The following is a 25,140-nucleotide window of genomic DNA, read 5'->3' as shown; positions in this document are numbered from 1 at the left end:
CAACAGGTCCACCTCAGATGCCATCGCAGCCGCACTACATTATTCCCTCTCCCATCTGGAGAACAAAGACTCCTACATCAGGATGCTCTTGGTTGACAAAAGCTCCGCCTTTAACACAGTTATCCCCCATAAACTCATCCATAAACTGTCTACACTTGGCCTGCACCCCACCCTCTGTGACTGGCAGGCCTCAGTCTGTCTGGATTTGCAATAGGATTTCAGCCACCATTATCACAAAGACAGTCAGCCCCATCCTCTACACCCTGTTCACCCAGGACTGTGTCGCCTCTCAGAAAGATAACATCATCCTAAAGTTCACAGATGACACCGCAGAGAATGGACACATCACTGGTGGGGATGAGGCGGCCTACAGGAGTGAGGTGGACAGTCTGGCGTCATGGTGTGAGGACAACCTCACCCTCAACACAGACAAGACAAAGGAGATGATAGTGGACATGAGGAAGGAGAGGAGACCTCACCGGCCACTGTTCATCCGAGGGCTTGAAGTGGAAAGGGTGAGCAGCATTAAATACCTGGGCGTCTACATCAGTGAGGAACTCACTTGGACACTTAACACCACACAGCTGGTCAAGAGGGCCCAGCAGCAGCTGTACTTTCTGAGGAGACTGAGGAAGTTTGGTATGTTGACCAAGATCCTCTGCAACTTTTACAGCTGCATTGTTGAGAGCATCTTGACCAGCTGTATCACCATGTGGTAAGGTAACACTACTGCTATGGATCGCAAATGCCTGCAGAGAGTGGTAAAGACTACTGAGAAGATCACCAGAACCCCAATGCCCTCTGTGCAGAGCATCTGCAACTGCAGAGTCTGCAGGAGAACTGCCTCGATCCTCAGGGACCTTACCCACCCCCAACACAAACTGTTCACACTTCTACCCTCAGGCAGAAGGTATAGAAAATGAAATGCAAGGCCATTAGACTCCTAAATAACTGACTGGAGTTTATAACCATGGGCCACCTCATTCTATCTACCTCACACAATTGTATTTGACTTGTCCATCACACACCTACCTGCACATTTACACTTTATATTTCTATTCTGTTTATATACTTTATGCTGCCTCTGTTACTTATTATCTATCTGCTGCTTATTATTTATGTTTATCTTTTTATACTTTGGTTTGGTCATTTGGTGTGGACAGCAAAGAAAGAATTTCATTGTACAGGAAAACGTGTTTCCTTACTGTGTACATGACAATAAACTTTGAACCTTGAACTTGAAATCAAATGGTATACTGCCCACTCCCATGCTCTGCTACTCAAATTGATTCAAGAGACAGTATTCACCACTTTAGGTTGAATCGATAAAAATGTAGCTTCTTTATTCACTCAATCATGCCACTATTGAGCAAACACCCATGGCTTGCGCTGTACTCTCTCACTGTTCAAAACCACAGGCTCTAAAGAAACATACACTGACACACCTGCTAAATCCACCATGCAGAAATGCAAAGGACAAGCATCAAATAACCAATTGGGACGAACCGTAAATAATATATTCTTAAAGAAGCAGGTTTACTACACACAGTTCACACATAAGTCCATACGCAAAAAACATTACCTTTAAGATACTAATATTTTTTTAGGTCTTGTGGTCATGGGCACAAAAGAATAGATGGAAACTAAGGATTCCGTTTACATTTGTATTTATTTGCTTAGCAGACGCTTTTATCCAAAACAACTTAATTAGAGTTTATCATAATTAAGTACACATCATTCTGAGGGACCATTTGTGAACAAGTGTTACAGGACAAAGTTACAAAATTGATCACTACAAGTGAAGAGCTTAGAACAAAACACAAGGTGGTTACAATTCCTAGGTTACAAAACATAATTAGACAAAATTTCACCAAACAAGAGAGTCTTAAAATTTTTCTTAAATAATTGGTTATGTGTGGAGTTGTGAAAAAGCAATTATTTATATGACAAACTGCATGTACTTCACTTTATTTTCTACAAATCTAGATATTGCCAAAACTAGACATATAATAAAACACTGCTGGCCTTCATTTAAGTAATATGTTGAAATAAATCACAAAGCCTTCAACAATATAATACAATAAGACAAAGACATTGTGTATACTGTATTTTAACATATTATTTTATTACAGATTTATTTACAGTGACTAATTGCATAACTCATTTGGAAAAACAATGGTTTTGAGACACAAGCAGATTTGCATTAATGTACACAGTAAAAGTTGTTATGTATTTGTAAGGCACCTCAGGTTCGATTTATCTAATCTTAGAATCTATTGATTGGTAGCTACCTGATTATGATTTATCTGGTGCTTTGCAAGAAAAGTATAAATATACTAGAATCAAAGAATCATTCAAAACATTCAGTGGGAAAAAGTGCATATGAATACCAATGTGCACTTATATTGTCATTAGAAGCACTGCTGCTGACTGGAGTTTTTGTTTTCCTCTATTCCATTGCCAACCGATTATCATTCAACAATTATGTTAATATATAGATATTGTATGGTATTATTTACGTTACTCAGTCTGGAACTGTTTTTTTTGTCCAGTGTGTTTAAACAAATCTGTGTTTTTATGTGTATTCATTAAGTAATTAGTATTTTAGAAAGTTTGTAATTGCATTAAACTGAATTTGTAACTGTGTTATGAGTCTGCATTCAGTGTAGAGTGCTATACAAATTGAAACTGAATTGAATGCTTATTCACTCCTAGGATCACCATGGCAGCACAGGGCGCAAGGCCAGAACCAACCCTAGACTGGGCACCACACACAGGGGTTGTGTGTGGGTGTAAGTAACAGTAGTAGTATTAGTAAGACAGTAGTGACAGCTTGTACCTCACTCAGAATTCCATAGATCCAGCTTTGATTTCTTGAATGATTGCTATCTATAAACATTTTGTTAAGACAGTGACTGTCAATTGGCCAACTGTGGATGTGTGCATGAGAGAGCCTAGTTGGCTTCTGCCTTGCATTGGATACTGCTCACATATTGGCATATTTTTGCCAAATTGTAACCCATAGAAGAATGAAAATGAGTAAAATCCAAACTTTAACTAAAGTAAATTTATTCTGGAAAAAATAATTCCTCTTCAAGGTATAATTATTTTAACAAAACCACACATGCCAATTATTATTGGCAAAACTGCATTTATTTTTTGTACAACCTCCTTTTGAAAGTAAAACAGCACTGAATCATTTCCATAACATCTTTATAAGGTTGGAGGATATACAGCAGGGAATCTGGGACTGTTTCTTTATTAAAAGGATTTTTTATTTTCTCAGAATAAATTTACTTTTGTTAAAAGTTGGATTTCTCTGCATTTTTACAGTGTGAGTTTAAGGTCATTCACCAAAAGGTGCATTTTTTATAACCTTTTTTGACTCGTCTTTACCAGGGGACTGTAGATACATTATACTGTATAATCTGTATTGTTAACTTTACATTTACTGTTTTGAATCATTTCAGTGTGTAATGCAGAGATGAGACTTTTCAACAACAAAATTATGAAAATATATATTTTTTTTAAATAACAAAAAATAAAACATCTGTCTGGCAGGGAAAAACAGGTCGAAAACATCTAACATTTGATGTTCATTTTTTTTTGTCTTTTCTAGACTGGCAGCATGTTAGGAATTCTGGAAGCTACAGTGTGTCTTGGGGTAATTAAAAATGCCTTGAATTTAGTCTCATATCCTCATTTTAGAAGCACTGTGAATACTACAGCAGTGTATTTCAGTTGTCTTCTAATATTCACAGACTTCTGTGTTACAGGTACTGTTATGGTCAATCTTTTAAAAAAAAAACAAAAAAAAAAAAACAATGAAAAAATATTTTTGCATATTGGACAGAATAAGCTTGTTTCTGAATAATTCATGTTCTTTCAATCCTGTATTCGATCAAGCCAGTTTTTGGAAGTGCCTTTTATAATTGTAGTGCTGAGTTTTAAAAAGTTCTTGGTAAAGGTTTCTTGCTGTCTAGCCATATATATATATATATATATATATATATATATATATATATATATATATATATATATATATATATATATATATATATATATATATATATATATATATATATATATATATATATATATATATATATATATATATATATATATATATATATATATATATATATATATATATGTATGTATATATATGTATATATATATATGTATATATATATATATATATACTAGATATAGCATTCTTTTCAAAAACTAACAATAAGAAATCAAAAACTGCCTCACTCAGCTGCAAAAGATGAATTCAAGTTGTCTTGTATACATGCAATGAAATTCTTACTTTCATCACTCCTCAGAAAAGTGACACCAAAAAAAGAAACACACTCACAAAGACAAGACATTATACATGGAGTGCAATGTGCATTATATATACTACATATATATTTGCCTTTAACCATATGAATAGGCTGACAACATGAAACTGGCTTGTGAAGAAGATTTAACAAAAACAATATATGCAATAAAGTAGCCTGAGCAAGTGCTAGGAGTTAATACAAGAAATTATTAGTTAAATTTGTTTTATTTTCCCCTACTCTGATTATAAGCCACTCCTAAATTGTGGATTTCTGGGAGTACTCTGATATACAGTAGTTAATTCTATGCAAATTTCTAACAAGGCTTTCATTTTCTATAATGCTTATTAAAACTTCTTTGTACCAATTGTTTAAATTTTGGGCAATAATCTGGTTTGTTCATAAGCTACTTTAATCAATGACTATGTAAATTATATTTTCAATAACCTTACTTTTCTTTCCCCCCACAGTATTTCTGGCCCTGTTACTGCTATTACACCCATTATCAATACTTCCAGTGACCTCAGACATCATCGCTCTCCGATTCCTCTCCTTCTTAAGTCACACCTATGGTGCATTACTACTGCTAGCCATTCCTCTGATTGCTACAGAAATGATTTGTCGTTTTACGCTGCCCCATCCACTACTTGAACTGGGGAAAACAGAAGGAGAGTTCCCTAATGGATACTGCAATGTCCTATTGCAAGCACCAACCTTCCTGTTTGCACTTTTATCATGGGTGATTGCAGCTGATTACAGTGGCCAGTTTCTTCCTGCTGAAGTGGATCTTATTAATGATTGTTTCATCAGGAATCAAGGAGGAAGTAGCCTAACTCAATGCATGCCAGACCTCTACTCTACCTTATACCTGTATAATTTTTACTTGCCACTTGTTACACTATTGGTGTCAACAACATTTTCATTTTGCTATGTGATATTTATTTACCATGTAAAAGACAATATAGAAGCCAGCATTCAAATTCTTGAAAACAGTGGCCAGATATGCATTGAAGCTGATCAAGTAAAGTCTCCAAGAATGAACACTTTTTCATCTCCCATGATTATATCAAACGAGGAACAACCATGTACTGTCAAAAGGTATTTTCTGAAAAGTCTGGTGTGTCTGGTGTGTTTGTTCCTATTTACACCTGTTCTAGCATTCAATACATCTCTACTCAGTTGCACGGAGGATCTGAGTTTCTGCATTTTGACCTGGTTTCACTCATCCAGAAAAAGCACAATGTTGAAAACTATCTTTTAGAACTCTATCTGGTTTACACATGGAAAGCTGCTAACACATGTACTTGCTAAACACAAGGGGAGACGCATTTTATGCAGTAAATACTGCATGTGCTAAAAAAGCCCTGGCTAAGTGTGATGTTTTTTGCTGATGAAATAGCACATTTCACATTTCACTGAATACATAAGAAAAACTGGAATTTTTTCTTAACTGATCGAAACACAAGGCTACATATTTTTTCTACCCATTTAAAAACAAAACCCGAATACAAAATCTAATAAAGACATTTTTAACAGAGCTTTAAATAAAAGTGCATTTCTGAAGAACAGGGTAACCAGGACAGTGACTTGGGTCTAGAAAATTGGGTGATCGGTGCCTTTTACTATGATTTTAATTAACACAATAAACATGGAATACAATACAAATTCAAGTAATTCAAGATACTAGATGATTAGAAGTTTGGTTTGTACTACATTCTGAAATATTTTTATGCACTTATTTAATTTTTCTTCTTTTTGTACAATTCTTTGTTATATTTTCAGGAATTTACATACTATATAATATTTGCACTACAAAGGTCTTTGTGAAATAATTCACTATAAAAGACAATTTACCAAATGCACATTAATTGTTTGGGCATCCATAAATCTGAACTATCAGTTAATCCAAGGAAAAGTCTCAGAAGAGAAGGAGCCTACAGTGTCAGTAGAGGGTAGTAAGCAGGAAACATCTACACTTTCACTGGGAAAAAACAGTAGTTAATACCAAACAATATAACATGGCTTTTTGTCGGAATATCCAACCATCTGGTTATTTTGTTTACATATTCAACTTCCTTTTATTGTCACTGCACTTAGTAAAACGAAATTGCAGCAATCCTAAAGGTGCATTTACATATAATGGACATAGTTATAATACAATACAATAGAATAACTAAATATTGCACTTAGATATATTGCATATATGAAATTAAGTAGAATATTATAAATAATATAAAAAGTGTAAAGATGCACTTATATTGCCAGAGTGACTGTTATGTTGGTCACTGTCAATTATTATAAGTGCTTAGTGGTTTTCAGTTCTCGTAAGTCTCTGGGGTAGAAACGATTCTCAAATCTGTTTGTCCACGATTGGATGGACAAAAACCACCTGCCAGAGGGCAGCAACTCAAGCAAGTGATGTCCAGGGTGGGAAGGGTCTTTCATGATTTTTTCTGCTTTTTTGAGTCAGCAAGAGCTGAAGAGTTTCTCCAAATAGTATATTGCAAAAAGACCAGAAGAAAGGCAGGGAGACTGGGGAGTATCAGCTGAATCGGGTTATTAAACTGAGTCCAGAGGGGATGTTTCTCCCACAATGATCAAAAATAGGAGTGTTAAACAATGAAAGAAGCTGGTTGGTACCTGTACAATGAAACACGTTCTTAGAAAGTTATAAAGATAAAAACACCTTATTTCTTGAGAGACTGTCACTCTTGAAACAAATGTACCTTCAAGAATAATACAAAATGAACATCTTGACTGCCCAGTCCCCCTAACAAACCATACCAAGCAAAGTTCAATACATGCCAAAGAAAGAGATGACTAAAGAACTCCCAAATAAAATGTATTAATTGGGTGAAGGCTAAAAAAACATCAGGACATTTGAATAATATCCCTTGGGACGGTGTCAGGTTTATCATTGTCAAGTGGAAACTGTATGGCTCAACTAATATATTGCCTATTGTAAAAGTTTGCTTTGATGCCTTTTTTTAAAAGCACTACAGAGATCTGTAAATGCTAGCAAAAAAGTGAATTTCAAACAAATATAGCTTGGACAGTAGACAGCGATACCACAACTGGTAAAAGAAAAAAAACAAAAAACGGTGGGAGTTGATAAAATTCTGCTAATAGAATTTTGGAAATCACAGCTTAAGACGGGGCAATTGACATTCTTTTATTGCATGGTTCTACCACCTGAGGGGGTTCACAACATACTGAATTCCTGGATCTTTCTTTAACTATGGTTAATACTGTCTTGTCTGCCTTCCAGTAATTAGGCAGATCACAAATAAGTTCACTTTCTTAACAGATGAAATGTTGTTTTGGAAATACAGAACTGGCCAATAAAGTCTCTTCTTATGCCATTATTAGCAGCCAAAGTACAGCAAATTACAATGAAGTTTCCATTGGGGCTCTGGATGTTTACTTGCAAAATAATAATAACTGATGTAACTTCATCAAAGTAAAAACAAAACTGAATTTATATTTCAAGTAAACAATATTTATAAACCATAATGTATGCACAAATATAAATTATTTATGATATTGTTTGTTTAAAGGTAACTGTTTATGGAAGTAACAACGTGCCTTCAGTTTAAGTTTTCAAATACTTGTGGTTAACTACAATTGAAGGTTAAAATTTCAGGTGAAAAAGATTACGACACTAAGATGTATTTTGTTTAAGATAAAGGACTAATGAGAGGTTGCCAGCCAAGTAATTACATAAGGCAACACAGTTGGATATTTAAAATATGGAGGTTATAAATTAAAATGAAAAGCATTTAATCGGGCAGACAGGCAATATAAAAATCTCAGGTAAAAACTTCAGTTTTACAGTGTCTTGTTTATTAATGTACTTTAATACTTTCAAACTAACTCAATATATTATACGCTACTGTTATCAGTGTTACTGTAGTAAATGTCTTTGACAATCAATCATCAAATAATATGGCACTCACAGCAGTCATCTTATTTAGGGTTGGTGCTTGTTCATTTTATAAATATGTTAAATGAAAATATACAATCAAACAGTTGGGAAAAACGCTATACAAGATTTTATTTGTCAAATTCCAATAATCAATAAATATAGTGATTTATATACATATGTATGGGACTTGAGCTTAATTTGGGTGTAGGAGATGGATTTTTGGGAAAGAGTGGAAAACTTCATATGTACCTGGCCTTTGGGAGATGGATGTATTCCTCCTGGGTTACCTGATTGGGAAAGGTTGTTGTAAAAATAAATAGGTATGCTGAAACAAATTAATTCATATAAAAAGAGAATCTAAAATTAAAGTTGAACAAATAACAAAACATCATCAGTAACTAGAAAAATTAAATGGGACTCTGAGACTAAGGTCATGTCACTTTCACCAATTTTAAGTTGCAGACTTCATTTACATAATCTTAGTAAGTTAGGACAGATGTAGCGCACTCCCTTGACAACCAGCCACGCAGTCGGACATCCTAGGCAAAGGATGACTACCCAAGAAAACGTCATACAGGCTTGATTTTTTTTCTTTAGTTGTTGGGGCAGGCTCTGAGCTGACAAACAATGAGTGCTCAGCCAGAAACACAATGCATATAATGCAGCTATAACAAATAAGGAACATGAGTGCTTTGGGCCTTGCAAACAAAAAAGAGGCTTGTCTATCTGATGCCTTTTGTTTAATTTACCATAAAAGAATAGAAGAAGAAGACAAAAGGGTAGAGACTGCGGCTGAAGTCGGGTAAACCTTTACACAGACACAAGCATCGTCAGGTATCTCTCATTGGCTGTCAGAAAAAGGAGGAAATGTGAAACCACGTAGGAATGTCATCACAGAATCATGACATGCCGTGTAATAGCTAGCTGTGCAATGTGACATACTTTAGAGACAAGATCAACAAGTGGATTGGCAAGTTTGACATCTCTACTTAATAGAAGTAATGTAATGTGACATTAGCTTAAGCTGAAAAATTCATTGGTAATGACACTCTCCCATTTTCTGATATCACTATTGTCATAAAAAGAAGTGTCCATTATGCAAAACAAGCAAAGACATCTCAAGAGGATATTAAAAAAAATCAGAAATATATGGGGACTGGAGAAAGAGGGGAACGGTGTATGTCAAAGTAAACTAAGCCTCTTACAGGAAAGTAACACTATGTAGGTAGGAAGAAGGTAGTTTATTCTGATAAAGTAATAACTGTGATGTGCACTATCTTTAGAATAAATCATTTATGCAATCAGAATTCTGTTTTGGGAGTGTCATGCAAGAATAGGAACAGATACTCTTGTACATATTTCATAAAAGATATTAGCTATATTTTGGCATATAAGGCCACATAACCAATTTTTTAAGAATGCCTCTTAATCACTTAAGATTAAGGATAAAGTTCTTGTTTCAAAGCTAGAGCGCACTCCATAAAAAAGGGAGCACAACGCAGGAAACAGTCCACACTCACAAACGTCCACACCTAAATCAGGTCATTTTAGGGATGCCAGGCAACCAATTACAGGTTATTTTTTAGACAGTAGGAAGAATGCTCTGGGAAAATGGGAAGAACATGCAAACTTAACAGAGGATACCCTAGGATGGAATCATAATGTAGCCCAACTACCACAGTATAGAATTATCTTTCAATGCAACCAATTTTTGATGCTTTAATTTCAGAATCAAATTATCAAAAACAATATAAATACAAAACATATCACCATTCAAAAATAAATTTTAATGCAATTTCTCTACATTAAAAAAATAACACTTCATAAAAATGCAGTTACAAATGAAATACTACATACTTGACAAAATAATTGACGTTGACTCAAAGCTTTTAAGTAAATCAAATCTTTATATTTGGTTAACTGACCTGCTCTTCTTCATCATCATCGTAGTCTTCATTATCTTGGCAAGCTGCCTGCAAAAAACGAATGACTCAAATGGAAAAAAAAAATTGACTTGCTTACTTTAAGAAGCATAATCAACATTTATTTAAGTTATACTATAGTTCAAATGCTTCAAAACCAGCCACACTTTTAATCAACCAATTTACAAATAAAAAACAAAAACTGTACAACAAACAATAAACAGGTTTTGTTTTGATCGCACATCCTTTTTAATGTCATAACTGAAATAAAATTTATGCCTAAATCAACAAGAAAAATATTTAATATAGAGTTATGTGTTAAGCAGAATCAGTTTGACTAAACCCTTGCAAGAAAAAGTATTATTTTACCTTCTTTTGTAAAACATCTCTGATTGCCTTGCTAATGCCATCAAGCCGCCCAGCACCTTGTAACAATTCAGGACCACATTCCTTCAAGATAGCATTTAACGAATCAAACATTGCCATCACCACATGGCGATCCTTCTCCTCCTTAACTAAATTTAAGTAGGATGGCATGACCATAGAAAAGAGGCTATGAAGTGCTGCAAAGGAAAAAGAAAAACAAAATCAATCCAGATACACAACATGATGTCCTTCTACTAATTAAACAAAGCAAAACGACTATTAAACAACATTAAATTCCTTAGGATTTATTTTTTGGAAAGCCAACTGCATGTCATTAAATTAACAGAACTGTGCAATCTAATAAATTAAGGAAAAGGCTAGCTCTTGCATTTGATTTAAACTATCCATGTGCTACACACAAACCTGATAATAAGAGCTGCTGCATAGGAATATTAAGAAGAATCACTGCAATAAATCAAGATAGGCACTTATCAAGAGGACAATGACTATAAATTCATGTATAGAAACAGAAATTGTTTAGACCAATACAAAATTCTGTTTGGTGGAAATAAAGAACTTACTCTGTAAGGCAAAATTCTATATAGAAAATGTAGAGTCAAATATTATATTCTCTACGTCATTAGTAGATTTTAAAATACTAATAAAAAAATTTAAACAGCTTAAAGTTCAAAATGTAAAAAGGCAAGAAAATAAAACTGGTTCATCAAAATTCAAAAACCTTAGCACAGTGATGCAATTGTTAGCACACCTCCAGGCATGTGGGTTCAGTTCCAAACCCAGTAATTGCATGTTCACCTGGTGTCCGCATTTTTTCTTTCTTTCTCACAAATCCCGAAGACATGACACTACTTATATTAGGATGACCTGTGACTCTTATTTTGATATCAGATCAGATATACAAAAGATGTCTCACTATTATATAAAAAAAATCCTGGAACAAAGCAAGACTTTTTCAGAGAGATAATTTCAAGTCCCGCAAGACGAGACTTTGTGCCAAAAGATTTAACCATGCCCACGGTCCACTCACCTCTCATTCATGTGAATGCTATTGTCAGACACAGTTCCTGCACTCTCAGCTTTTATAAATTTTCGCGGGGGCAGATATAAAAGACAATGAGTAGAACACAAAGTAGAACATCGTAAAGTGGTTCAAAAACGGGGCAATACACATGCAGAGCAGGTTAGAGATTATGAAAGTACTAAAATTCGAAAGTGTCAAAAAACTGACAGTAAAGATCGCATTAGCGCTAACAAATGGAAATTACTACTCGGTGAAATAACGGAATAGCAAAAAGAGATTGAACATATTGACATAGGAGATATGACAGAAGTATGTAGATATTGTTCGGCTTTAAAGTTTAAGTCGGAGATTTCTAGATCCTCTAATTCGTGTTGCCTTCAGGGAAAAGTAGTGTTTCTTCCCAATGAAGAGGTGTATCCTTGAGAAATAAAAGATCTTATTTGGTGAAAGTGAAATCCACAAACACTACAGGCAAAATATCTGAATCTACAATAATCTGTTTGCGTTTGCATCATTCAATGCTCAAAACATTGATGTACATGATTCAGCACCATATGCTATGAGAATCTGTGGTCCTGCAACAATTAAAGCTACTACAAGTTTAATTTTAAATAAACCACAATTCAGTCAGGTTCATATTTATGATCTGAGAGAAGCGATGCAACATAGAAAAGAAAGACTTAAATGATCTGAAAAGCACAGAAAAAGAAGTTTTCTTAGATTTCTACATGAATCCAAAAGATCACATATAAAATAAACCAACGTGTCGAATTGTCAGTGATACTTTCGAAAGACGGAGATATCAAAGACAGAGTTGATAATAGTGTTTATCCAAAAGCATGGCACGATTCATCACAAGCAGCAGATCCGGGAAATGACTAGTGCGTAGAGCCCGCATTGGGGTTGGCGAGCAAAGTGAGCAGGGGGAGCCCCCTAGTCTGTTTAATTAATAATCCTGCAATTACTCATCTGGAAAGTGCACCAAAGGAGAACTTGATGTAACAGAAACATAAAGAAAATGGTCTTAAGATTTATTTATTAAAAAGAATATAAAAAAGACAAATTATTGGTTACATCCAAACCATATGACTGAACTGCATTTATCTTAAAAATCTAATAGGCTTCTCTATGAAGCAGATAATTGAAATCCCCACTGCAAAGGTGTGGATTTACATTTTCAAAGATGGTATATTTTAATCAGAATTGGAATGCTGCACAGTGTATAAAAACTGTGCGTTTCAATGAACGTGTTCTTATAGTGCTCAAATGTTCTGCAATACTGTGTCTAACAGTATAAGTTGTTTTTCCTATGTATAATAGCAAACAAGGACAGAGAAATAAGTAAACTACCCACTTAGTGCTACAAACAGATCAGTGAATGAACCTAATTGGATTTAATGTCACATGAATAATATTGCCATAAGTACAACTGCACAACATGCAACGAATATGTCCGGGATGCAGAGGGTCCATATTTAACAAAGCTACACAAACAAACTGAAGACTAAATAAAAGTAACATTGTTCATGGACAAAAATGGGAAGTGGGCACAATAACCAATAAATAGTTTTACAATATTTATATGTGCTGCAAAGGAACAACTAATGTCACTGCTATTCTTTATTTCATATACAGTAGACTGGGTCACCCTGAGTCTTTGTGTGTTTCACAGATTAGCTAGTTAATCAAGTAGAGACAATGGAAAAGTAAGATGAATGGGTCTTCTAAACTGCTTGGCTTTTAGAGTATACTGAAGAAGCATCTTTAGAAGTTGTATATGTAATATTTTTTTAATATTGAATTTTCAGTGGAGGAAAAAGGAAAAAAGTATCAAATTTTGATTCTTTCAGGTTGATGAGAAGTGGTTTATTTCCAATAGCTGCACAGTTTTATTGACTGGAATGTTGACAGGTGTCCTCTTAGCAACAGCACAACAACTATTAACACTTTTTGACTTTTATCACCCTGTCCAGCCTCACTTATATCATTCAAGGTTCACCTCTATGTAAAGGATAACTAGCCTTGAACTGTTTTGACATACATAGGATCACGTTTTTAAATACCTGCTGTCAACGTTAAAAAGCAACACTTCTAAAACAGAAACTTGGTGGGAATCCACTGATGATTTATTCATGGTTTGCTCCATATTACCCAGTTCAATCTAACTTCAGTATGTCCGAAGGTTCTTGAAAATAGAATCAGTGGTTTGGTTCTTAATAGTCGATGACTTTAATTTTCATATAGATAATCAGTGTGACCAAAAAGTAAAAGAATTTATGAATCTCCTGGACTCTTTTGATTTGAGACAGCTCATTAATCAGCCTACACATAAAGCAGGTCATACGTTAGACTTAGTGATTACTAAAGGACTAAAAGTTGATATAAAGCAGATCATTGATATCGGTCTATCAGACCATTTTCTTCTACTTTTTAATATAGAAATAATGATAGAAAACACTCATGCGAAGCATATTGTTAAAAAACGCTTCTTTGACTCATCAGCAGTTCTAAAACTTACAAACATTCTAAGCAATCAGTCCATTTACAGTGTCAACTATAATAGTGAGGATAATGTAAATAGCAAGGTGGAAAGATTTAATACTAAAAGTGAGAGCTGCTGTTGACATGGTTGCACCTGAAAAGACAGTTAAAAAATCTTCTAGCATTGTTATACCATGGAAGACCCAAAGAGTGTCTGATAGCTGTCGTATAGCTGAGCGTAAATGGAGGAAGACTAAACTAACTGTCCACTATGAAATATTAAAAGTTAAAATAACAGAATACAATAACACAGCCCGGCTTGAGAGGCGCTGCTATTTCTCTAAAATTATAAATAACAATGCTAGTAATCCCAGAGTCTTATTCTCTATGATTGATCGTCTGCTAAACCCAGGTAACTCAAAAGAATGCCTCCTATGTACTTCTAGTAAAACCTTTGAGGCTACTGCTGTATTTTTCAATCATAAAATTAATGATATTAGAAATAACATAGTATATCTCCCCAACACCAAGGATCCTCCTAAACTCCAACATTCCGTTATAAACAAATTAAACTCTTTCACTAGGATAGATTTGCCTGATTTAATAATTTCTGACCCAATACCAACAAATTTTTTCAAAGAAGTATCGGGCGTGCTAATTGATGATGTTCTTGACATAGTAAATTCGTCATTAGATACGGGGGTCTTCCCAGACTGTCTTAAGACTGCTGTAGTTAAACCTCTACTTAAGAAACATAATCTCGACCCCTCGGCTCTTGAAAGTTTTAGACCCATCTCTAACCTGCCTTTCTTAAGTGAAATTCTGGAGAAGGCAGTCATTATGCAGTTAAATGACCACCTCAATAAACATGCTATTCTTGATAAATTTCAGTCGGGTTTTAGAACAAATACATTTATCTAATCTCATCCTCTTAGATCTGAGTGCCACATTTGACACCACTGATCATAATATTCTTAGAAATCGCCTTAGTATATGGGTGGGCCTCTCTGGCAGTGTCTTAAATTGGTTTAAATCCTACCTGGCAGGGAGAAAATTCTTTGTTAGTTGTGGTAATTACAACTCAAAGACACATGATATCCGATATGGTGTTCCACAAGGCTCTATCCTGGGTCCGCTGCTCTTCTCAATCTACATGCTTCCTTTAGGTCAGATTATCTCAGGGCACAATGTGAGCTACCACAGCTATGCTGATGACACACAGCTGTATTTATCAATAGCACCTGATGACCCCGATTCTCTTGATTCACTAACACAATGTCTGACTTGTATCTCAGAATGGATGAATAGTAACTTTCTCAAGTTAAATAAAGAGAAAACTTAAATCTTAGTGATTGGCAATAATGGATACAATGAGGCTATTAGAAATAAACTGGATACATTAGGATTAAAAGTCAAGACGGAGATATAAAGCTTAGGGGTAACTGTTGACTGTAATCTAAATTTTAAATCGCATATTAATCAGATCACTAGGACAGCATTTTTTCACTTAAGAAACATAGCAAAAGTAAGACCTCTTATATCATTGAAAGATGCTGAGAAATTAGTTCACTCGTTTATTTTCAGTCGACTAGATTACTGTAACGCACTCTTCTCAGGACAACCCAAAAAAGACATAAATCGTTTGAAACTAGTGCAGAATGCAGCTGCTAGAATCCTAACTAGAAAAAGAAAATCCGAACACATTTCTCCAGTTTTAATGTCACTACACTGGTTACCTGTGTCATTCAGAATTGACTTTAAAATTCTGCTTATGGTTTATAAAGCCTTAAATAATCTCGCCCCATCTTATATATCGGAATGTCTGACACCTTATATTCCAAATCGTAACCTCAGATCCTTAAATGAGTGTCTCCTTAGAATTCCAAGAACAAAATTTAAAAGAAGTGGTGAGGCGGCCTTCTGCCATTATGCACCTAAAATCTGGAATAGCCTGCCAATAGGAATTCGCCAGGCTAATACAGTGGAGCAGTTTAAAACACTGCTGAAAACACATTACTTTAACATGGCCTTCTCATAACTTCACTGTAATTAAAATCCTGATACTCTGTATACCCAACTCATTATAATAACTATTCATGGTGGCTCTAAAATCTGTACTAACCCCTACTCTCTCTTCTGTTTCCTTTTCCGGTGTCCTTTTGGTGGTGGCGTCTACTCAAAGCACCATGATGTTCCAACAATGATGGATGGATTAAAAGCCAGAAGGGGACTGCCCGATCCCGTTTCCTGGAACCCCTGCAGATTTTAATTTTTTTCTCCAGCCGTCTGGAGTTTTTTTTTGTTTTTTTCTGTCCACCCTGGCCATCGGGCCTTAATCCTTTTCTATGTTAACTAATGTATAAAATATAAATAAATGTTGTTGTTGTGGTTTTAATTTAAGTGACACAGCAATTTCAATTAATATCAGTTTTCAAACCACAAGATTTTAACACCAGAGCAATAATGACATGATTATTAAAATATTTAACAACAGTAACAATAAAAAAATCACAATGTTTTAGTGGGAGTTGTGCAGTTTACAATATAAGTCCTTAATATAAATGTAATACAATTTTAAAAAAGAAAATAAGCAAGTGATTCTAATTTTTTCTCCTTTTCTTGTTTTTAGTAAAAAACAGCCCTAAAGCATTCTTAAAAAACTAAAATAACTCTAAAATAAAAAGCATTTATTCATTCAGCTAATGAAGTGTTTTCAGTTACCTCTTTTAATGTGATCTGCTGTAAATAAAAGTACTTTACTACTTTGCTTTACTAATGCAGTTCATTAATAAAAAGCTGATTACCATGTTAATAAAATACCAACTTAAAAATGCATGGCCACCATCTACATTTCATATTACACACAGCATATATTTAAAAAATAAATAAATAAAAGAATAAGCTAATTTGTCAGGTTAATGTGAAAGCTTTTTTAAAAGTTAATATGTTACTGATACCAACTCTAAATGTATGCATGATACACTAGACCAGAATGTCAACTTTAATAATCTGACTTCATTTCACCAATCAAATTTACAAGATAAAGAACATTACAACATAAAATATGTATCAGTATAATATGAATAGATAAAATCACCTTTTAATATTTGACAAAAGCATTCACAAAGCCTAAAATGTGAATTATTTAAATGCCTGCAGTAAGACAACTAAACATGTATTGTGTGTACAAAATAACCCTCCATTTATATAACGAAAACTCAGTTTGTTTCTTTAGGAGCAATGTAAGAATTTTTCACTCTACGTAATGACCATGTCTATATCCCTTTGTGTTCAATGAGGTTCAACAATACAGGAAATAGCATAAAGTATGTAACAGTCCCCAAGTGCGGCTAACCTATTAGTTTTGCAGTTATTTAAATTTTTTTTTCTACTTCAATCTTTAAGTTATCTTTAAGAATGGAAGCTATATGTCTAACTGCAAACTGGCTAATTAGGTGCAGCCAATGTCCAATAATAATTTTCCTGCTGCCATGCATATTCCAAGTTATTTCTACCCTGAGGTGTGTTTCAGGCTTGCCAGAAAAACATTGAAGAGTTCAATCCCTAAATAAATATAATGCCACTCCTTAAGAACAGAAAGCTTGGCATCCCTTAAACCAATTCAAGTGACCTGTCACAGTGAATAAAGGAATATATAGAAGTGTGGATTCTGAAGCGAAAGTTGTGAAATTTTAATACTGACCACAGAGTCAAAAATTAAGCCAGCAACAACCAGAAGATTAATATATTGAAAGATTATTCTAAAATGTTACTAATTAGATCCTGCCATATTTTTAAAAAGTTTTGAACATATCCTTTTAAGAAGGAATTTTATTTTTTCCAATTTCAAATATTATAGAACATCAGTTACCCACTGACTTAAAAGTGGTGGGGTACGATTCTTCCAGTTGAGCAAGATAAATCTACATGTTATTAGTACGGTAAAGGGAATTACAATTTGTCCTTCTTCACTTTAAGCCCATCTAGAAGTAAGCCAAACACATCTGTTAATGGGTTAGGAGTGATTGTGACACCAAGGCATTCAAAGATTTTTGTCCAAAATGTTGTTAATTTGGTGCACATGCAAAACGTGTGGCCCAATGAGGCTGGGGCTAGATTGCAACTTCCTAAGTTGAGTCTTGCCCTCAAAATATTTTGGATAATTTTAAATGAGATAAATGCATGTGATAAAATATTTAAAGTTGCATAATTGAGTGGTTTGCGCATATGAAGCTACAGCATATTCTGTGCATGGCTGTCTTCCACTCCCTTTCTCAAAGATTAAGTGAAACATCCTTTCCCCATTGTACCCTGGGATCTTTGAAAAGAAAGGACTTTAAAATTTTTTATAAATTGTTTTAGATGCTATCTGAGTCTTCAAGACTGATCAATATTTTTTTATGGAACAGAAGTAGGTGGGAGGTGAGGAAAACTGAGCAGGCTCCGTTTAGCAAAGTTTCTAGCTTGAAAGTGGTGGAAATATTGTGTTGATGAGAAGTTAAATTTGAAGCATAACTGCTTGCATTATGCAAAGACATTATCTATGTACAAGTCTCTAAGTGCTTTAATCCTAGACATTTTCCAAACATTAAATGCTGTGTATATTTGAGAGGGTGGAAAAGGTGGGTGTCATGTAGAGGTACAACAGAGAAGAGCTTCTCTGTCTTAAAACGCTTCCTACATTGGTTCCGTTTTCTATGAATGTATTGAAGATAACTTGTTTTTACTGGGGTGCAGAGCAGGGAATATACAGAAGTACTGCAAGATAATAAATCTATTGCAGACCAGGCTTGTGTATATTCGTCAATTTATGTTGATGTCCAGGTGTTTATGGCCTGTATATTTGCCACCCAGTAATAAAACTGGAAGTTAGGTGGTGCCATGTCCCCTTCTGCTGTAGGTCATCGTGGAGCTACCCTTTGGATATGTGGATGTTTCAAATTTCAAATAAATGAGGTTATGATTGAATTTAATTTCTTAAAAAAAAGATTTATTCATCTATATGGGAATGCAGAAAAAAAGCGTGTTGATTCTCCCTGCTAATGTGAGATGGAGGGTAGACTATCTATTCACATCTTGTTTAATTTTTTCCATGCAGACAGCAACATTTTGTTGAAAAAGAGCTTTACATTTACTTGTGATATTAATTCCTAGATATTTAAAAAGATCTGCTAAGAAATGTGAAGGTGTCCAGTCTAATATTGTGCGCTAGAGAGTTCATTGTAAAGAGCACACTTTCATTCAAATGGAATTTGAGTCCAAGTATCTTTTGAAAATCTGCTAGTGCTTTTAGGACTGCTAGCATGGCATAGTACCATGCAGTGATAATTCCTGTTCAAGTCCTTCTCTGAAAATGCCCTTTAACTCTGATGTATTTCGAAAATAAGCAGCCAACTGCTCAATGGTGATTGCAAAGAGCAGTGGTGGTAGGGGGCATTCTTGTTGAGTATCACGTTTTAATTTGAAGTAGTCTGAAATAATATTGCTAATACAAACTGAGGTTTATGGACTGGTATAGAGTAGTTTTTTCCATGCACTAAAGTTTTAGGACCGAACCCAAATGTGTGCAATATGGTAAATAGGTAGTTTCTTTCAACCATATCAAATGTTTTTTCTGCATTCAAAGATAATAAGATCTCTGGGGTGTTAGATTTCATGGGCGAATATATTTTATTAAACAAATGTCAAAGATTAGAAGCTAAGTGTCTGCCTTTAATAAATCAGTTTTGATCTTATGATATTATAGAAGGAAACACTTTCTCAGTCCTTCTGGCTAGAACTTTGGAGAGTATCTTAACATCATTGGATGTCAATCCTGAATGACACAGGTAACCAGGAGTGAGACTGATCTATGTGGTGCATATTGTAGTAAGTCCTTATTGTTGTTAGGAAAGACAGTAATTAATGCTTGTGGAAAAGTTTGACGTAGAATTTTGATGTCTTTAGCTTTTAAAAACTTTGCTAATAATGGTGGAACTAACTTATTTAAAAAAATGTCTATAAAATTACACTGGGTAGCCACCAGGACCAGCTTCCTTTCCACTTTGGAGTGAGTTTATAGCGTCTCGTAATTATGAAAGTGTCACAGGTTTATCCAGTTGCACAGCACTAAGAGTATCTATCTGTGGTATCTGCAATGAATCAAAAAACTTAACATTATTAAATTCTGATTGCAAAATCAGTCTTCCCTATAAAGTGCCTCATCTTGAAATCTGTGTATTCTATATCTATTCTGGTCATTTTGCTGATTAACTCAGATGTCTTCTTGGTTTCCAATTTATTTTTGTGAGAAACATATGAAATAAACTTTTAAAATGACTCAGTTCAATGGGAGCCATCCTGTTTATGAGAAAGAGATCTTCTAAAGGTTCCTTCATAACACTAACAATTGACATATCAAGGGGTATCCTGATAGATTATATGATTGATTATATTTTATTTGTTCAAAGGGGAATTTATCTTTTCAAGAAGTTCAATATAGAAATATTATAACAAACAACACCAACGTCCAAAGAAACAAGACTTGGCTAAAGATAAGACAGCAATCACAGCAAAGCTTTATGAAGATATATTTTCCCTTTCCCCTATTTCAAAAATATTTATGTGAAAATCATTTCCATATCTCAACCCTTTGTATGGGAACTACAGGCAGAAAACAAAGTAATGAAAATTATATTAAAATTCAAGAATATAGAAGGATAATCCTAATTCTTCCACGCAAAATGTGTCCAAAAAAGCAGTCCACACTATCTATAGTCAGGCCCAGGGCACACCCAGGTTTCTGCACCTTTCTTTCCCAGGAATTGGGGTGAAAGATCTGGCAATGACAAAATCTATGCTCTTCAAGTTTATCCCACAATTCCAGACTTCTGGGCCTAGCACTTAGTGATGGGGCTTTATAAGGTTTAGTTACCTGTATAGGGCCTGCAGCCTCTGTAGTGTTGTAGTTCATGCCCTGGACCTACTTTATCCTTCAATAATCAACCCGCCTAACACCTGAACCCCCTGAGATCAGAAAAAAAAAAGTCCAATTTTTTGTTAAAAACATGTTATTTTATTTAAGCATACAGCAAAATACACTAAACTATTATTTGTATTTAAATAAAATACAATAAGATAACTCCATTCCTATCTAATACATATTGTGTATAGCCCCTATAACACAGTTATAGCATAGCTGACAGTGATACAGATGCTACTGTGCTTGTGAAACACCATCTTACATTATCAAGTATGCATTTGCATTAACAAATCAGAATTTTTTATACTATAACTGTTGTGAAGGTGCTGCACAGAAGGTGGGGGCTGAGTGATTGACAGAGAAAGCTCAGCTGGTATCAGTATGTTTCGCTTGCACTACTTGTTGGCAGTCCCAGCAATACCAAAGACTGCCTGAATAATTTTATAGGTTATCAATTGTTTGAATAAATGATGACACAGAAATGCACTCAGACCACATGACAACACAGTACAAAATATTCCCTGCTGCAGCACCAGACATTGGAGTGCTCAAGACCTCTGCTTAAATTTCCTTGTTAACTATCATATGACCATAGTGAAAGAAAAGACAACCCACCATTTCTAAGAGTTTGGGCACTGTTGCAAGGAGATGATCACTAAGGACAACAGACTTCGAAGGAAGGGCTATATAACGATGCTGACATGGTGCATCAAGCCTTGGGATGACATCAGCGCTAAGTTACCTGAGCTGGTATTCCATCATTCATATCAGCAGATCCAGTGCCAGTAACCTATAAAGAGGGTACCCTATAAAGAACAAGCCTGCCACAGTCACACATTTCCCAACTGGTGCTGCTAAACGAGTCATCATCCTTAGGACAGATAGCTACCAAAAAGAGCCATGTACTAAAAAAGAATCCATTGGGTTGGAACTAGCAAGCACTATGCAACACTACATTGGTGTCAGAAAGAAGTCAAGTAGAAGATCTACAGTCTGAATTGGTTTGCTAGGTTCTGAACTGCTGGAGAGTCAAGAGGTTGAAGTTTGGGATCTGGAAGACAGTTAAAATGTGACCACACAGGACTATAAAACTGGCTTTTACAATATATTTTATGGGACATCCACAAATTATGAGAGTTAATTATGGGGCACAGCAAAAGGTCTGAAACTTACTATTTAATCACTCTGAAAAGTATACCTATAAATACCTTTAATTAATTTAACAGTTACTTAAATTCTTCCTAAACTGATGGTAACAGAAGAGGAACAGTATCCTTATGGTTTCATATACTGTGTTCAGGGTATCTGTCAGAAATGTCTCGAAATCTGGCTCAGCAAAGTCTTCTTTTAATCTCTATATTCTCAAACTGAACACCTATATTTTCATATATTAACTTGTCTTTTTTAGGCATTGAGTGTTACCATTCCATTTCTTGCCAAAATTGGTTCTCACACTGAACCTCTGGTACTGGACCAAATATGCTTATTTTCATGATGTCATACTTGTCATTTATGCAGAGCTCCTTTTCACCCATGGTTCACTCTTAAACAACTGATCACTCAAGCCTGTTCTGCAAAGTATTTAAACAGGAAAACCACATAATGAAAGTAAATGAAGCATAAACAACAGATAATGACCAACAGGTAAACATTTGATTAGGGTTTATTCTCTCCATCTTAGACACAAACTTTTTCTGTACCTTCCTTGTTGACGTCTGATGGATTTTCCTTCCACACACGATGTACAGCTCTACAGAACTGGCCTACTGACTCATAAACAGCCTTGCGTACATTTTCATGTGGAAACTGAGTGAAAAACAAGCAATGTCATATTAGGAAATATACAAATAAAATCCAAGAATTGCACTGTCATTAAATTAACTCATAATCCATACTTTAAAAGTATTTAAATAAAATATATAGTAGCTGGCTTCTCCAGCTGTTCAACTCAGGAATACATGAGTAATCAGCATAAAACTACCATAAAATCTTCAAACAGAGGCAATAAGATGAAAAAAATCCCTCTATTATAATAAAAAATCCTGGAATGAGACGAGAATTTTTAGCCTGGGATGAGACGTGACTTTTTCAGAGAGATACTTTCATGTCCCGTGAGGAAAGACTTTGTGCCAAGAGATTTAACCATGCCCGGGGATGGAAATAAGAGAGGAAGAGTAGATGACAAAGTAGGACGTTGTAAAGAGGTTCAAAAATATTAGCGCGATACACATGCAGAACAGGTTAGAGATAACGAAAGTACTAAAATTCGAAAGTCTCAAAAAAATGATAGTAAAGATCGCATTAGCGTTAACAAACGGAAATTAATACTTGGTGAAATAACGGAACAGCGAAAAGAGATTGAATATATTGTTCAGATTTAAACTTTAAGTCTGAGACTTGTAGATCTTCTAATTTGTGTTGCCATCAGGGAAAAGTAGTACTTCTTGTTGTTTGGTGAAAGTGAAATCCACATACATGAGTGACAGAGATGCAAAGTGGCGAGCGAAGCCCCCTAGTTACTTCAAAAAATTAAGTCAGGAAGACTGAATGAACATATAACATTTTGTGTTGCATGTTTCATAAGATTTTTCTTTGTATCTATTATTCAAATTTACAGTAGATATTAATAAGATTATATATAAGGTCATATTAATGAAAGACAACAAATAATTCTACAGAATTTGCAAACTTTCTTGTGTTATCGTAACACTCTGAGACAAAAACCTAAAAAGTAAATTCACTGAAGTCATAGAAAGAAGACAGGTGTGAATCTGAATGGAGAAGAATATTCAAATTTCAATTAAAACAGTGGTGGAAATCTGGCAAAATATACTGTTGACTAAAGCATAAATTATTTAAAAGAATTTGGAATGATTTTCTGGCAAAGAAGAGACCTATCTCTTGACTTGGTTTCAATGAATAGAGTGTAGCCTGACATAATGAAGCTACACTTAAAAACCATCCATCTCACTCAGTCTAATTCCAGGGTGGCAGAAAACCAAAAAAGAATGAGTGCCAAATCAATGCTGAAAAGAATCACATCAACATTATTATGACTCGGATGAAGATCTAACTATATTTTAAGAACTGGTCATGCAGAAGTGAAGAAAGCACAACATTCTCACAAAATATTTCTTGCAACTATACTTTGTTGCTTTATGTTTAACAAAAATTCATAAATAACATATACCAATGCATTTGCTGGCTTTTATTACAGCTGTGATGGTATTTGCAGTATAAGCAATACTAGTACTTCATCAAAGCAAAGCTACCACACCGATTTTGGTGCAAAATGTAGAGAAAAGCACTATTTAAGACTATTTTATTTGAGAAAAGTCACAGCGAAAGACTACTGGACTCAGGACAACTGACTGCTCAGCTCATTCTTGACAATTTTAACAAGACATTAAAATATTTACAGAAAATAATTTGCTGTTACTTAAGGAAAACTTTACAAATGCTTTCATTTTGGAATATCTGTGTCACTTTGGAAATAGTGTCCAGAGAATAAGCCAAGTAAAAGGTATTAGGAGCTATTTTTTACTGAAGTAGTGGAATAGGGGGAACTAGGTTAAGTCTGGAGACTTTTTATCTCTAGGATTGTCCCTTTATGCACTGATTGCAACAACCTGAACAAGGCAGTAGTCACTGTTCACCTGAATTTTCTTCAGCAAACACTGTCATGCTGATAAAACACTGCAGTCACAGCATGGGTACTCTGGATTGTATTTTCTTTGGTGTAGTATTTGCTTTCTGTGCACTGGACTACAGTTTGAATATAAACACTTAGTAAAGTCGGAGTTGATGGAAACATTGAATGAAATCTGCAAATTATAATTTATAGCAAGAAAATATATTAGTAAATATCAAAGAACCATATTTCATGTGCAGAGATAGAAGAAAGCTCACATAATTGTAGGGAAATCAGCAGAGAAGTTTCCATCATATTGTAATAAAGTTATAATAAGTATACAAATGTTCATCACTTATGTCTGATGTTGTTACAGTACAACTAACACCTCATTTAGCCATTTAGCACTTCTAATACTAATGGAAAAAAAACAACTGAAAGGCTGGGTGCTAATTCTGGACTTCTGGTGTGGGTGAAAATGTGACAT

At 34.7% G+C, this 25,140-nt stretch overlaps 2 protein-coding genes across 2 annotated transcripts in view; one reads left to right on the top strand and one right to left on the bottom strand.

Annotated features, from left to right (window-relative positions):
• ipo4 (importin 4) overlaps positions 1–25,140 on the bottom strand; it is a 162,391-nt gene that overhangs the window by 57,117 nt on the left and 80,134 nt on the right. Inside the window, exons 22-24 of the mRNA XM_039747609.1 lie at positions 22,723–22,828; positions 10,542–10,735; positions 10,176–10,223 (exon numbers count right to left, since the gene is read on the bottom strand). Of these exons, the coding sequence (XP_039603543.1) occupies positions 10,176–10,223; positions 10,542–10,735; positions 22,723–22,828 (348 nt within the window). The remainder of the gene's footprint in view (positions 1–10,175; positions 10,224–10,541; positions 10,736–22,722; positions 22,829–25,140) is intronic.
• On the top strand, positions 1,159–7,962 carry LOC120525381. Its single transcript, XM_039747621.1, has 2 exons — positions 1,159–3,776; positions 4,796–7,962. The coding sequence occupies exons 1-2, from the start codon at positions 3,629–3,631 to the stop codon at positions 5,584–5,586; spliced, it is 939 nt and encodes a 312-aa protein (XP_039603555.1). The 5' UTR covers positions 1,159–3,628; the 3' UTR covers positions 5,587–7,962.

Source organism: Polypterus senegalus, chromosome 1, assembly GCF_016835505.1.
Source record: "Polypterus senegalus isolate Bchr_013 chromosome 1, ASM1683550v1, whole genome shotgun sequence".
NCBI classification, from domain to species: Eukaryota; Metazoa; Chordata; class Cladistia; order Polypteriformes; family Polypteridae; genus Polypterus; species Polypterus senegalus.
Note: the sequence above shows the minus strand (reverse complement) of the source record. Positions and strands in the feature narration are given on the sequence as shown.

Bases quoted from the DNA above. Each gene is read 5' to 3' on its own strand.
- LOC120525381 (XM_039747621.1), top strand. From the start codon at position 3,629: ATGTTAGGAATTCTGGAAGCTACAGTGTGTCTTGGGGTAATTAAAAAT. The intron at 3,777-4,795 runs GTACTGTTATGG...TTCCCCCCACAG, and splicing joins CACAGACTTCTGTGTTACAG to TATTTCTGGCCCTGTTACTG.